Raw genomic sequence first — 16,062 nt, 5'->3', positions numbered from 1 at the left:
GCCATCCCTCTAGCCCTTATTTTTTTCTTTAAAAATTTCTATCTACTAAAAGTTTTCCATCAAAAGTAACCATGTTGTCATCAGAGTAAAAGGTATTTTTTATGGGTTGGAGAGATGGCTTAGTGGTTAAGGCACTTGCTTGTGAATCCTAAGGACCCAGGTTCCATTCCCTAGCACCCATGTAAACCAGATGTACAAGGTGGGGAGTGCACCTAGAGTTTGTTTGCAGTGGCTGGAGGTGCTGCACACCCATTCTCTCTGTCACTCTCTGTATTTCTATCTGCCTCTTTCTGTCTCAAATAAGTAAATAAATAATTTTTTTTTTAAAAAGGCAGCTTTAAAGGAGTCTGTTCTGAAAAGCGCTCTTGACAAGCACCGCAGAGGAGTAAGACTTGAGCATCCAACTTGGAGTGTCATTGTTGATGTCCAGATGTGAAATAGCCTGAGCAGGACTGAGAGAAAAGGAATTGAGCAGAAAAAAAAATCCCTAAGGGAGAAAAATGATCATGAGTGCACATGTGTGCTTATATGCAGGTGTGCATGTGGAAGTAGAGGACAACCTCCAGTGTTACCCTTCAGGTGCTGTCCACATTGGCGTGTGTGTGTGTGTATGTGAGTGTGTGTGTGTGTGTGTTGCATATGTGTGGAGGCCAGAGATGGCTCACCTGCCCAAAGTTGACATTTTCAGTCAGTGAGCCTCAGTTATTCTCCAGCTGTCTTCATCCACTACAGGACTAGAATTGGGAATGTGTATGGTCATGCCCAGCTTTTTACATGGGTGCCAGGGAGTCAAAGTAAGGAAGTGTCAGCTCCTCATGCATGCTCAGCAAGTGCTCTTATCCACTGAGCCATCTTAGCCCCTCTCAGCCTTGTTTGAAACAGGGTCTGCCATGGTCCTGGAGCTTGCCAAGTGGGCTAGACTGATTAGCCCAAACTGTCCTCAAACTCCAGATCTTCCTGCTCAGAGTATGCTACCATGCCTGGCTTTTCTTTTTCTTTTTCCTTTTTAAGGACAGGCCCAAGGAAAGGGCTTGTTTTATTTGAATGGGTTTAAATTTTCTCCCAGGGTATTGTGAGAATAATTTTGCATTCGTTAAAATCTAAATAATTTTTCTCATGGTATGTGCATGATGTGTGTCTGTGTATGCTTGTTCATTCACGTGTGTGGGCTCATGTGTATGTGAGTGCATTTGGAGGCAAGAGTCCACGGCAGGTATCTTACTCTCACTTTACACCTTATTCTTTGAGACTGGGCCTCTTTCCCAGCCTAGAGCTCACCGATTTGGTGAGTGAGCAAGGTCCAAGGATTATCTGTTGGGATTGTGGGTCACACTGCCATGCATGATATTTTTAGGGAACCAAACTAAGGTCCTCATACTTGTGTGGCACACACTATCCACTGAGCCTCTCCACAGCCCCAAGAATAATGTTTTATTAATTAATTTATTTTTTGTTTTTCAAGGTAGAGTCTCACTCTAGGCAAAGCTGACCTGGAATTCACTATGTAGTCTCAGGGTGGCCTGAAACTCACGGCGACCCTCCTACCTCTGCCTCCTGAGTGCTGGGATTAAAGGCGTGTGCCATCATGCCCAGCTAAAAACAATTTTTAAAAAATATTTATTTATTTTTTTTGACAGAGAAAGAGGAAGAGAGAGAGAGAGAGAAAATGAGCACACCAGGGCTTCCAGCCACTGCAGACGAACTCCAGATGCATGTTCCTCCTTGTTCATCTGGCTTACATGGGTCCTCGGGAATTGAACCTGGGTCCTTTGGCTTTGCAGGCAAACACCTTAACCACTAAGCCATCCCTCCAGCCCAAGAGTAATTTTTAAATGAGCTTGAACTGCTTACCATTTTGAGTTTCTCCTTCATGTTTATATTGTTTTTCAATTTTATTAAAGTACAGCTATTTACTAAAATGTTTCCTGAAGGCCATTCTTTCATTCATCTTGAACCCTGTCATAGCATAAAGTGAAAGCGTAGTTATCCACATAGGGTGCTAAAGTTGAAAGATGAAGTAGGCAATGATCTCTTCATAATCTGTTTCTATGTGCTTTTTCCAGGAATGACTAAGAAGACTTATGTGGAATCCATCCTAGAGGGTATAAAGCAGTCCAAACAGGAAAATTTAGATATTGACGTTAGGTAAGAAGATTGGACATGTTATTTTTTTAATGTTATTTTTATTTATTTATTTGAGAGAGAGGGAGAGAGAATGGGCAAGCTAGAGCCTCCAGCCACTGCAAATGAACTCCAGACACACGCGCCCCCTTGTGCATTTGGCTTACGTGTGTCCTGGAGAGTCAAACTGGGATCCTTTGGCTTCACAGGCAAACGCCTTAACCACTTAGCCATCTCTCCACACCTTTTTTCTTTTCTTTTCTTTCTTTTCTTTTTATGGACATGTTATTTTATTTTAAAACATGTGTTTATTTGTGACCAGAGAGAGAGTAAGAGACAGAGAGAGAGAGAGAAAGTATGGATGCACCAGGGCCTTTTGTTACTGTTACTGAAAACAAACTCCAGATACATGCACAACTTTGTGCATCTGGCTTTACATAGGTACGGGGGAATTGAACCCTGGCTGGCAGGTTTTGCAAGCAAGTGCCTTTAACTGCTGAACCATCTCCGCAGATCAGCAATTGTTATTTTAAAAAACCAGAATGGGGGTGCTGGTAATGAGGCTCAGTGGTTAAAGGTGCTTGCTCTTGCTTGTAAAACCTATAATAAAAAAAGAGGGCTGGATTGATGGCTTGGCAGTTAAGGCGCTTGCCTGCAAAGCTAAAGGACCTAGGTTTGATTCCCCAGGACCCACATAAGCCAGATGTACAAGATGGCACATTCATCTGGAGTTCATTTGCAGTGGCTGAATGCTCTTTTGCACCCATTCTCTTTTTCTGTCTGATTTCTTTCTCTTTCTTTCTCAAATGAAAAAAAAAAAGAAGAAGAAGAAGAAGAAGAAGTCAGACATGGGGGCTGGAGAGATGGCTTAGCGGTTAAGCGCTTTCCTGTGAAGCCTACGGACCCTGGTTCAAGGCTCGGTTCCCCAGGTCCCACGTTAGCCAGATGCACAAGGGGGGCGCATGCATCTGGAGTTTGTTTGCAGAGGCTGGAAGCCCTGGCGTGCCCATTCTCTCTCTCCCTCTATCTGTCTTTCTGTGTCTGTCGCTCTCAAATAAATAAATAAATAAATAAAAATTTAAAAAAAAAAAGAAGTCAGACATGGTAGACCTGGCCTGTCCCTCCAGAGTGTTAGGATTAAAGACATGTGCCACCATGCCTGGCTTGATTTTTTTTTTTTTTTTTTTTTTTTTGAGATAGGGTCTCACTCTAGCCAAGGCTAGAATTCACTATGTAGTCTCAGGGTAGCCTCGACCTCACAGTGATCCTCCTACCTCTGCCTCCTGAGTGCTGGAACTAAAAGAGTGCGCCACCACACCCGGCTCTAGCTTGGTTTATGATAACTCTTTTTTAAAAAATATTTCATTTATTTATTAGAGAGAGAGAAAAAATGGGTATGCCAGGGCCTCCAGCCACTGCAAATGAACTCCAGATGCATGTGCCATCTTGTGCATCTGGCTTTCATAGGTTCTGGGGAGTTGAACCTGGGTCTTTAGGCTTTGCAGGCAAGCACCTTAATCACTAAGCCATCTCTCCAGCCCTTGATTTATGCTAACTCTTATTTTTTTTTAAATTATTTATTTATTTGAGAGCGACAGACACAGAGAGAAAGACAGATAGAGGGAGAGAGAGAGAATGGGCGCGCCAGGGCTTCCAGCCTCTGCAAACGAACTCCAGACGCGTGCGCCCCCTTGTGCATCTGGCTAACGTGGGACCTGGGGAACCGAGCCTCGAACCGGGGTCCTTAGGCTTCACAGGCAAGCGCCTAACCGCTAAGCCATCTCTCCAGCCCTATGCTAACTCTTTACTGTTGGAATGTCTATAACAAAAAGTTGAAAATCCTGTAAAATGCCCAGCAATCAGGCAATCATACATTGTGGTGTATTTTTTAAAATTTTTATCTTATTTATTTGAGAGTGGGGAGAGAAAGAGGCAGATAGAGAGAGAATGGGCACATCAGGGCCTCTAGCCACTGTAACAAACAAACTCCAGACACGTGTCACCTTGTGCAGCTGGCTTTATGAGGATAATAGGGAATCGAATCAGGTTCCTTAGGCTTTGCAGGCAAATGCCTTAACTGGTGAGCCATCTCTTCAGCCCCCAGTTTTTCTTTCTTTCTTTTTTTTGGTTTTCCAAGGTCAGGTCTCTCTCTAGCTCAGTCTGACCTGGAATTTACTATGTATTCTTAGGATGGCCTCAAACTCTCAGCAATCTTCCTACCTCTGCCTCCTGAGTGCTGGGATTAAAAGTGTGTGCCACCATGTCTGGCTACTTATTCTTTTTGTTTGTTTGTTTTGTTTTGTTTTTGGAGGTAGGGTCTCAATGTAGCCCAGGCTGACCTGAACTTCACTATGTAGTCTCAGGGTGGCCTCAAACTCATGGCACTCTTCCTACCTCTGCCTCCCAAGTGCTGGGATTAAAGGCGTGCACCACCACATCTGGCTCCTGCTATTTATACTTTTAGTTTTATTTAGTTTTGATTTTTTCAAGTCAGGGTCTTACTCTAGCCCAGGCGTGGAACTCTGTAGTCCCAGGTTGGTCTTGAACTCAGGGCAATCCTGCCTCAGCCTCCTGAGTGCTGGGATTAAAGATGTGTGCTACCATGCATAGCATAGTTTTTGTTTTTTTAAACAGAGTCTCGTGTAGGCCAGGATTCCTTCGAACTTGCTATGTGCCCAAGACTACCCTTGTACTGCTGATCCTCCTCCTACCTCCCAAGGCCTGGCATTCATGTCTCATCACTACACAATGCTATTTATTCTTACCAAAAAAATTTGTTCTAAGTAAGCCTCTAGGCTAGATTATCACTTTGTAGAAAATAGGAGAAAGCTGAGTGTGGTTGCTCATGTTTTTAATCCCAGTGCTTGGAAGACTGAAGTGGAAGAATCTGTTGTGAGTTTGAGGCCAGCCTAGTAGCTTGGACTGCATAGTGAGTGTGAGATCAGTCTGGGCTAGAATGAGACCCTGCCTGAAAATTAAAAGGAAGAAAGTAAAAGAAAATAAGAAGGACAGGTGAACACAATAACACAGGGATATGATCAACAAAACTCAGAGTCTGGGGATGGGGAGATGGCTCAGCTGTTACAGTGCTTGCTGGGCTAGAGAGATGGCTCAGCAGTTAAGGTGCTTGCCTGCAAAGCCTAAGGATCTGGGTTTGATTCCCCAGTACCCATGTAAAGCCAGTTGCACAAAGTGGTGCATGTATCTGGAGTTCATTTGCAGTGGCTGGAGGAGGGGCCCTGATGTACCCATTCTCTCTCTGCTTGCAAATAAATAAATAAAAGTGCTAGCTTATAAAGTCTGTCAGCCAGGGGTTCATTCCCCCAGTACCCATGTAAAGCCAGACAAACAAAATGGTGCTTGCATCTGGAGTTTGTAGTGGCAAGAGGCCCATGTTTATAATGAATCTTTCTGCTTCTCTCTAAAAAAAAAAAAAAAGAAAAAGAAAAACCTCAAGACTCTGGGAAGTGGTCAGACAATTTGCCTGATTTAACAAAGAAATTGCAAGAAAAGAGGTAGGATAGGAAAGGAGTGAGAATATATTAAAATAGACTTAAGCTATACCCTAACAAATAAAGTATGGATCTTGCTGGGCATGGTGGCGCACACCTTTAATCCCAGCACTTCGGAAGCAGAGGTAGGAGGATTTCTGTGAGTTCAAGGCCACCCTGAGACTACATAGTAAACTCCAGGTCAGCCTGGGCTAGAGTGAGACCCTACCTTGAAACACCAACAAAGAAATATTACAAAAACTAAGTCTATAAACATAAAATGTGAAACAATTAAAAATGTAAATACTGACTAGATGTTTGATGCTGTGTATAGGCATCCATGTCTCCTTGTGTCTGGCAAAGTCACATCTGGTGGGGGGTGGTGTTTTGAGACAGGGTTTCATGTGGCACCCACTGGCCTCTGAAGCTGGGGATAACTTTGAACTCTTAATCCTCTTCTCTCCACCTCCCAAATGCTCAAATTATGGGCACACATGGACCAGCAAGCCTGACTTCAGCTTTGTTTTTCTTATATTAAAGGTATCTGATGGCAATTGACAGAAAAGGTGGTCCTAAAGTAGCCAGGGAGACTGTTAAACTTGCTGAAGAGTTCTTCCTTTCTACAAAGGATATAGTTCTTGGCCTTGACCTCAGTGGAGACCCTACTGTAAGTTCTTTTTCCTAACTATATTTTATTTCTTAAAGGTAGAATCAGTCAATTGTGGTAAGGATTAGTTTGGAGCCTCCTATATTCTCCATAGGTTCCAGCAGATACTGAATAAAGCTTTTTCTTCCTGGATGACCAGAATATGTAGAGTGGCTGACTCTCAAAGGTTCTGTAAATGAATTAAATAACCATAAACAAAGCACAATTTGGGGCTGGAGAGATATCTTAGTGATTAAGGTGTTTGCCTACAAAGCCAAAAGACCGAGGTTCAGTTCCCTAGGACCAATGTAATGCTAAATGTTGCACAAGGTGAAGTTCGTTTGCAGTGGCTGAAGGCCCTGGCATGTTCTCTCTCTTTCTCTCTCTCATTTCTCTCTATCTGTCTCTCTGTCTCTCAAATAAATAAAAAATAAACAATTTGCATACCCTCTGAGGTTCAAGGACTATTATAGGAGAGATGGCAGAAAGAATGTAGGAGGCGGGCTGGAGAGATGGCTCAGCGGTTAAGTGCTTGCCTGTGAAGCCTAAGGACCCTGGTTCGAGTCTCAACTCCCCATGACCCATGTTAACCAGATGCACAAGGGAGCGCAACACATCTGGAGTTCGTTTGCAGTGGCTGGAGGCCCTGGCGCGCCCATTCTCTCTCTCTCCCTCTATCTGTCTTTCTCTCTGTGTCTGTCGCTCTCAAATAAATAAATAAACAATTAAAAAAATTTAAAAAAAAAAGAATGTAGGAGGCAAAGGATGGGGAACAATGATTTGGAATGCTGTTTTCCAGATACATAGTGCCTGTGGCATTTACCTCATTATCTGCACAAGACCTGCATAATATTGGGCCCATCTGTTGTCCTGGATGAGGAAGAAGAGCAAAAACCAAACAAAAAAATCACATCAAAATAAAAGAGGTTTTAGTTGGAAAGAAGGGGTTCAGTGGAGGGGGATGGAAAAGGGAATTAAGGAGCATGGTGAAAGGGATTATGATTACAGTGATATGTACATAGAGAGAAAGATTGTTAATAAAAAAAAGTTTTTAGAAAAGCCAGTCATGGGCTGGAGAGATGGCTTAGTGGTTAAGCACTTGCCTGTGAAGCCTAAGGACCCCAGTTCAGGGCTCAATTCCCCAGGACCCATGTAAGCCAGATGCACAAGGTAGCACATGCATCTGGAGTTCGTTTGCAGTGGCTGGAGGCCCTGGTGTGCCCATTCTCTCTCTTCTGTCTCTTTCTCTTTCTCCCCCTCTCCCCCTCTCTCCCTATCTCTGCCTCTTTCTCTCTGTCGCTCTCAAGTAAATAAATAAAAATAAGCAAAAAAAAAAAAAAAAAAATTAAAAAAAAAGCCAGTCATGGTAGTGCATGCCTTTTATCCCAGCACTTGGAAGGCAGATGTTGGAGGATCACTGTGAATTCAAGCAAGGCCAGCCTAGAACTACAAAGTGAATTCTAGGTCAACCCAGGCTAGAGTGAGACCCTACCTCAACAAACAAACAAACAAAAGGGCTAGAGAGATTGCTTAGCAGTTAAGATACTTGTCTATGAAGCCTAAGGACTTATGTTCAATTTCCCAGTACCCACATATGCCAGATGTACATGGTGGTGCATGCTTCTGAAATTTGTTTGCAGTGGCTAGAGGCCCTAGTGCACCAATTCTCTCTGTATCGATCTGCCTCTTTCTCTCCCCACCACCAATGCATAAATAAAAATAAAAAATAAAAACTATATGTGTGTGTGTGTATAATTATTTTAGTTTTTGGTTTTCAAGGTAGGGTTTCACTCTAGCTCAGGCTGACCTGGAATTCACTATGTAGTCTCAGGGTGGCTTCAAACTCATGGCGAGCCTCCTACCTCTGCCTCCAGAGTGCTGGGATTAAAGGCACCTGGCACAAAAATATTTTTAAAAATTCACATTCCACACTGAAAACTACATACTGTATTTCATCCAATTTTATAAGGCCTGCCCAGAGTGAATATCAACAAATTTTTGCATGCTGAAAAACAAGATTTGCCTGACTATGTGACCATTTTCATCCATGTTTCTCAAGATGGTGCACAACTAGTAACAGCCTTTATGCTCAGAAGTTAAATATAAATAGATGAATAAAGGTATTAAGGGCTTAATTATTTCATAGAACCTCCAGGAAAGAAGTGCTGGCCTGAGCTTCTTGTTGAAATATTCATAAGACAGCATTTGGGGCCAGATAATTTTTTGTTGTAGGGGATGTCCTGTGCTTTGTAGGCTGTTTAGTAGCATCTCTGGCTTCTACTCACTAGCTGCCAATTAGCACCTTCCCAGTGTGACAAGCAAAGAGGTCTCTAGACATTTCCAAATGTAACTCAGAGGACCAAATTACTCTTAGTTGAAAAATCACTAAATTAGAATATCCCATGAAACTGGATGGATCTGATGGCTTTGTGTAAATTGGGCTACTGGACTACTCTGTTCTTGTTTTTATTCATCTTTTTTGTTTTTATTTGGTAGAGTCTCGCACGAGTCCACTGGCCTAGAATTCACTATGTAGTCTCAGGGTAGCCTCAAACTCATCGTGATCCTCCCACCTCTGCCTCCCTCCCAAGTGCTGGGATTAAAGGCGTGCGCCACCACGTCCAGTTTATCCATCTTTTTAATAGGTATTTTTTGTAATCATGAAAGGTTCCTGAGTCAGGTGAATTCTTCATAGCACTAGATATTTGTGTGTCTGCCTGGAAATAAATTTGATGCCTGTCATAACCAGCTTGCTGATGAGCCTCAGGGCAGGGATGCGGCTTTCTAGCTTTGTGCCAGCTCATTATAGGTGCTATATAAGCAAGATGTACAAATGAGTCCTCCTTACATTGTTGTTTTCTGCTAGCAAGATGTACAAATGAGTTCTTCTTACATTATTGTTTTCTGCTATTATTTTATTCCTTTGTTGGAGTAGAACACCACATTACTCAGTTTGATCAAAATTTTCATGTATCCTAATTCTATATCTTCAAGGCAGGACAAGCCAACGACTTCTTGGAACCTCTTTTAGAAGCTAAAAAAGCAGGTCTGAAGTTGGCACTCCATATTGCAGAGGTAAGTAATATAAGCTGCAGGGGGCAGATGAGAATAAAAATAGTATGGTTATTTGTAAGCAACTAAATATATACATCTATTTAATATACTTTTTTTTTCTTGAGACATGGTCTCATGTAGCCAAGGATGACCTTCAACTTCTAATCCTCCTGTCTCTACCTAAGAAATGGAATTAAAGGCATGTGCCACCACATCCTGTTTGGGAAGCCATTTTATTTATTTATTTATTTATTTATTTATTTATTTATTTATTTATTTATTATTTGCAAGTAGAGAGAGATAGAATGCATGTGCTAGGGTCTCTAGCAGCTACAAATGAACTCCAGATGCATGTGCTATTTTGTGCATCTGGCTTTACCTGGGTACTGGGGAATCGAACCAGGGTTGCTAGCGTTTAAAGGCAGGCACCTTAACCAGTAAGCCATCTCTCCAGCCCTGGAAAAACTTTATTTTAAATAAATTCTTTTTTTTTTTTCTTGCTTATTTGAGAGAGAGAAAAAATAGGCACACCAGAGCCTCCAACTACTGCAAATGGCCTCCAGGCACATGTATCACCATGTGCATCTGGCTTATGTGGGTGCTAGGGAACTGAATCCAGGTCCTCAGGCTGCACAGGCAAGTGCATTAGCTGCTAAGCCATCTCTCCAGCCCTGAAAAAACCATTTTAAAGAGGAAACTAAAAAAAAAAAATAAGAAAAGGGTAAAGCTAGAAGTATTTATAAACATTAATTATAATGTTAAGGCATGCACTTGCTTGAATCCTTAGTGTTACTGTTTTCAACTTTTTGTGGTTCCTGAGAGTGACTTTAAAAAAAAATTATTTATTTGAGAGGGACAGACAGAGAGAGAAAGAGGCACAGAGAGAGAGAGAGAGAATGGGTACGCCAAGGCCTCCAGGTGCACGTGCCACCTTGTGCATCTGGCTTACATGGGTCCTGGGGAATTGAGCCTCAAACCAGGGTCCTTAGGCTTCACAAGCAAGCACTTAACCACTAAGCCATCTCTCCAGTCCCTGAGAGTGACTTTTGACTTGAATTCAAACTGTGTCATTACAAATAGCTTCATGATATCTTGCTGAGAAAAATGACATGAATTTGTGTTAGTCTTGTCATTGGCAAGCTGATTGTGAGAAAAGTACTTGCTTATCTCACCTGTGCTCATAGTGAAAGGGATCTAAATGTATCACAAGCACTGGCAATAAAGACTATAGCTCTTCATCATTATATGAAGTTTGGAAAGGAAACCCAGTGCTCCCTTTTGGCCCCCCTCTGTAAAATGTTACTTTGTCTCAAAAAGAAGGTGGAAGGGGAGAATTGATACCTCGAGGTTGTCCTGAGACCTTCATTCTGTGGCAGTGTGTGCCCATATACAGACACAGCCAGCCACAAATATACACATAAATAAAATAAACAGAAAATTTAAAAATTAAGGTGGATTGCTACTAAAGAAGACCTTTGGCCTGCACACACATGTGTGCACACACATATGAACATGCATACACACATGCACACCACATAGAAAAAAAGTCCCAGCTCTTGAGAGGCAAAGGCAGGAGGATCACTGTGAGTTTAAGACCATCTTGAGAGCAAGACTCTACCTTGAAAAACCAAAAAAGTATGTGTGTGTATGTATATGCATATATATATATATGTATACACACACACACACATATGTATATATACACACACGCATACATACACACACACACATATATATATGTGTGTGTGTGTATATATATATATATATATATATACAACCACACACACACAGATATATGTACACATGTGTGTATTATATTACTATATATTATGTTACATATTATGTACTATATATAATATATACTATAAATTTTGTTATAGTAATTTATATTACTATGTATTATGTACTAATATATTAATATTTTATATTAAAGTATTTTTATTTTATATTAAATATTTATATATTTTGTTATATTATGTATTTTTAACTTTAAGTTTTATGTACCTGAGAAAATTCCAAGTGTAGGGAATTACAATACAAAAGGAAAAAAATTAAAAATGCTCTCAAGAATTAATACTGTTAACAGTTCTGTATTTATGCTTTTCTGGACCTTTTTTTTCTTTTCTTTTTTTTTTTTTTTTTTTGAGGTAGAGTCTCACTCTAGCCCAGGCTGACCTGGAATTCACTATGTAGTCTCAGGGTGGCCTTGAACTCAAGGCAACCCCTCTATCTCTGCCTCCCAAGTGCTGGGATTTAAGGCCTGTGCCACCACACCCAGCCTTTGTGCCTTTTAACAGTAATCCTTTAAGCCTCACAGTCTTACAAAGTGCTAACATAAGGAAAGTAAATACTCAGAAAAATTAATTTATTAAATCAAAACAAACCCACATATCTTTATATATGTGTTCTGTGTTATATATGTTTATATATATTAGGAAAAAAGGTCCAGCCGGGCATGGTGGTTCATGCCTTTAATCCCAGCACTTGGGAGGCAGAGGTAGGAGGATTGCTGTGAGTTTGAGGCCATCCTGAGACTCTATAGTGAATTCCAGGTCAGCCTGGGCTACAGTGAAACCATATCTCGAAAAACAAACAAAGGTACAAAGCTTTTATTAGTGAAATGAATCTAGAAGAATATTAGGGAATGAATGAGAGGATAAAATTAGGAGGGCTAGAGTGAAGCAGTTAAGGTACTTTCCTGCAAAGCCTAATAATCTGGGTTTGATTCCCCAGTACCCATCTAAAACCAGATGCACAAAATGGTACATGCACCTGGAGTCTACTTGTAGCAGTTGGAGGTCCTGGTGTGCCCTTTCTCTCTCTCCCTCTCTCATTTACAAATAAAGTTTGTTTTGGTTTTTTTTTTTTTTAAAGGTAGAAGGACTGGGGGGAGGGGCTGCAGTTCAGTCACAGAGTACATACTTAGGATGTGTAAAGCCTGAATTCAATCCCAGCACCCCACCCCACAAAAAATAAAAAGAATAAAGAGAGATAGGAAGGTTTAAGTAACTCAGTTGTTTTTTTTTTTTTTTTAATCTGTATTTACTACTTAGGCAGAATACTCGCTATAGAAAAAAAAATACGAATCACTGAAAGAGGTTATTGATCCCTTTTTGCTTTTCTTAAGATTCCAAATCAGAAAAAAGAAGCAGAAATGCTCCTGGATTTGGTTCCTGATAGAATTGGGCATGGAACATTTCTCAACTCCTCTGAGGGGGGACCCCTGGATCTGGTAGACTTCGTGAGGCAACACCAGATACCCCTGGGTAAGGCTTCAAGTTTCAGATCTCCAGACAACCTTCTAACCTTCCCCCAACTCCCAGGCTGCGAGCTTTATATGGAAAAGTGATGCTGTTCTAAAATTTCAAAAATAATTTACAAACTAAATGTGCATTATGTGTAGGCTTCTAAGCTTTATTTAATGGGCTGAAAGTTTCAGCTCCCCCTAGAATGTAAGTTATATGAGACCAGCCCTCTGTCTTCACTGCTGGAGTCCCCAGTACTTGGAACTCAGTAAGTAACTTTTTAAGAAATAAGGATCATTTAGAATTTTGAAGGTGACTTGTAATGAAATTAATGTGTGTTGTGAAAATGTGCAACATTTACTTAAAAATTAAGAAAATTGGGCTGGAGAGATGGCTCAGCAGTTAAGGCACACTTGCCTGCAAAACCTAATGAATCAGGTTCGATTCCTTAGTACCCACATAAAGCCAGATGCACCAGGTGGCACACGTATGGCAGTGAGTCTCATGTCACTGGGATGAACCTCCAAACTAGACAGTTATGGAGGAAGGGAATTGTTTTTAAAGCTTGCAGATCTGGGGCAAGTCCCATACTGGCAGAAGAAGCTGGCCTGCTTTCACAGGCCCACGCAGAGAGAAAGTAAAGTAACCACCTCACAAGCCAGCACAGTCCAGGGACCCATCATGGCGGAGCCCAAGCACTCTGCAGGTCTTAGGTTGGAGTTCAGATCCACCTTAGGGATGGACCTCAGGATCCACCCACAGTGGCTCCTCCTCCAGCCAGACGACTGCAGATCGAAGTTACAAGCCCCTAATAAACTCCTGAACGTAGTGAGGGACATCCGTTCAAACTGCTGTGGCACGCATCTGGAGTTTGTTTGCAGCAGCTGGAGGCCCTGGCATATGCATTTTCTCTCTCTCTCTCCCTCTTCTCCCTGCTTGCAATAAATAAATTAAAATATTTTTAAAAATTAAGAATTAGGGCTACAGAGATGGCTCAGCAGTTAAGGTATTTACCTGCAAAGCTGAAGGACCCAAGTTCATTTCCCCAGCACCCATGTAAAGCCAGATGCACAAGGTGGTAACATACATCTGGAGTTCATTTGCAGGGGCTGGTGACCTGGCTATGCCCATTCTCTTTATTTGCCTTTCTCTCTCTCTCTCAAATAAATAAATACATATTTTTAAAAAAAGAACTAGAGGGCTGGAGAGATGGCTTAGTGGCTAAGGCATTTCCTTGCAAAGCCAAAGGACCCAGGTTCAATTTCCCCAGGACCCTCGAAAGCCAGATGCACAAGGTGGCACATGCATCTGGAGTTCATTTTCGGTGGCTGGAGGTGCTGGCTTTCCCATTCTCTCTTATCTGCTTCTTTGTCTCTCTCATAAATAAATAAATACATTAAAAAATTAGAGCTAGAGAAATGGCTCAGTGAATCAGATGTTTGCCTCACAATTCTAAGTACCTGAGTTTAGATCCCCACACCCTACATAAAGCCAGAAGCTGCACAGGACTTAGATTAGTTAAGTGGCAGCCAGTGAGTGGGTGGTAGTCTGGGCGGAAGTGTCTTGGAGTTTTCTTAGAAGCGCCGGGATGGTCCATACCACGGCTAACTCTTTACAGTGCTGTCCTCCAGCAGTGCTAGCTTTCTTACCTGTTTTAACTTAACCTTGTAATGTGATGAGGAATTGCATTAGCCCTTCAGAAACTCTTGTGCTTCCCTATAAAGGTAATTTTCAGCTTTTTCATCATGACTGGCTTATAGTATTCCTCTTTCTTCTCCATTTTGGTAAAAGAAGAAGTGCATGATTGTGAAGAGAATGTTCATTCCTTGTGTGGTGTGGCTGCTACCATAGCTGTAGCTCATGAGTTGAAGCACAACGTGTGCACGTGTTTGTGTGTAGTGAAGCTCAGGGATTTAATCCAGGGCCTTTCCCTGATTACATCCTAGACCCTGAACTAAACATTTGCCCATTTCACATAATGAAAGGTCCATTTTATGAAAAAATAAAATTGCTGCAAAGCAGCACAGTTTGGAAATTTTCTCATGAGTCTACTTGGTGACCACTGAATGAGTTCATTTACCTGCTTTTAACAGAAGGCTTTCCCCTTTTACCTAGAGCTTTGTTTGACCTCAAACATCAAAAGTCAGACAGTTCCATCTTATCAGCAGCATCACTTCGGATTCTGGTACAGCATTGCTCATCCTTCTGTGATCTGTGTAAGATGTTTTATGCAAAGTCTTCTGCTCCTTTTTAGTTACTGTAATGAATTAAGTCACTTCCTAGCTGAGTGCCTGAAATTCCTGAGGGAAATACCCAAGTGGAGGGACTACAGGAAGTTGAAGTATGAGGGATGGGTGACTCTGGCTTGGATCTCTGAAAAAACACCCTACACAGTATTTGGGGGAGATTAAAAAATGCTGATGCAAGCCCAGTGTGGTAGTGCACTTCATTAATCCCAACACTTGAGAGACAATGAGTTTGAGGCCAGCCTGAGACTACATGGTGAATGAATTCTAGGTTAGCCTGGGCCAGAGGGAGACCCTACCTCAAAAAAATATATATACATAAATAAAAATTGCTGATAACTTACTCCCATCCCATGGGATTTGATTTGATCCCGGGTGAATACTGGGCATGGATATCTTTTAAAAGCTCTTTACATGATTGTAAGATTCAACCAAGGTTGAAATGCTTTGGTGCTTTTTAAAAGTATATTTAAGCTAGGCGTGACAGTGCACACTTTTTTTTTTTCCATTTGCAATAGCATGATAAGAAAGTTCTTTTTATTTTTATTTATTTTATTTATTTTTTTTTTAAAGAGAGTGAGAGAGAGAGAGAGACAGAGAGAAAGAGAGAGAATTGGTGCCCCAGGGCCTCAGCCACTGCAATAAAACTCCATTTTTTGGTTAAAAGGAGAGGGTATGCCCATCAAAAAGTCTTCTAAATGTTTATGCTTATCCCCTTTGATCAATGCTGCTCTTGCTATTGGTTAGAGAATTAGAAATGGCAGCGAATACCAGGGAGACCCAAGACCCATCAATAAAAGAAAAGAAAGCCTACTGCCTAGCGCGAGATGAGTCATCACTATCCTATTTGCCAGGGTCCAGGAAACATTACAGAGGAAGTGGTAAATTGAATATGAGTGCTGCTGTTACTGCCAGCCTGAGAACCTCCAGGGAGTTGGTGAAAGACACTGGGGAGACTCAAAAGTCATCAAAGCAAAAATTCAGAGGCTGCTGAGAGCTCAACTCTAAAGGAGACTTGGAGAGTTCTAACACACCTTCCAAGGCTCACAGATCATTGAGGAAGAGGGGGAGTGTATCCTGAGGCATTGTCCCCCACACAGAGGCTGACTGGTGCCTTCATAACCCTGCAGTGAATACCAATGACCCCACTGAGGAGGGCCCTTAGTGGAATGGGGACAGGAAAAAAGGAACATAACAGTATAACCCAATGGAAATATAACCAATATACAGTATGTTAAAAATAACTAAGTATAAACAAA

The 16,062-nt window shown here is 41.6% G+C and overlaps 1 protein-coding gene across 3 annotated transcripts in view; it reads left to right on the top strand.

Moving 5' to 3' along the window:
• The window catches only part of Adal (adenosine deaminase like), a 35,052-nt gene that overhangs the window by 16,729 nt on the left and 2,261 nt on the right, over nt 1–16,062 (top strand). Inside the window, exons 6-10 of one of the 3 annotated variants that reach the window (XM_045157252.1) lie at nt 2,064–2,145; nt 6,153–6,279; nt 9,253–9,333; nt 12,440–12,578; nt 14,675–14,742. In XM_045157252.1, coding sequence (XP_045013187.1) covers nt 2,064–2,145; nt 6,153–6,279; nt 9,253–9,333; nt 12,440–12,578; nt 14,675–14,742 — 497 coding nt within the window. Of the gene's footprint in view, nt 1–2,063; nt 2,146–6,152; nt 6,280–9,252; nt 9,334–12,439; nt 12,579–14,672; nt 14,774–16,062 lie in introns of all 3 variants that reach the window. The other 2 variants (XM_004660882.2, XM_045157253.1) reach the window with 2 other exon arrangements.

This window comes from Jaculus jaculus, chromosome 8, assembly GCF_020740685.1.
Source record: "Jaculus jaculus isolate mJacJac1 chromosome 8, mJacJac1.mat.Y.cur, whole genome shotgun sequence".
Lineage (NCBI taxonomy): Eukaryota > Metazoa > Chordata > Mammalia > Rodentia > Dipodidae > Jaculus > Jaculus jaculus.
Note: the sequence above shows the minus strand (reverse complement) of the source record. Positions and strands in the feature narration are given on the sequence as shown.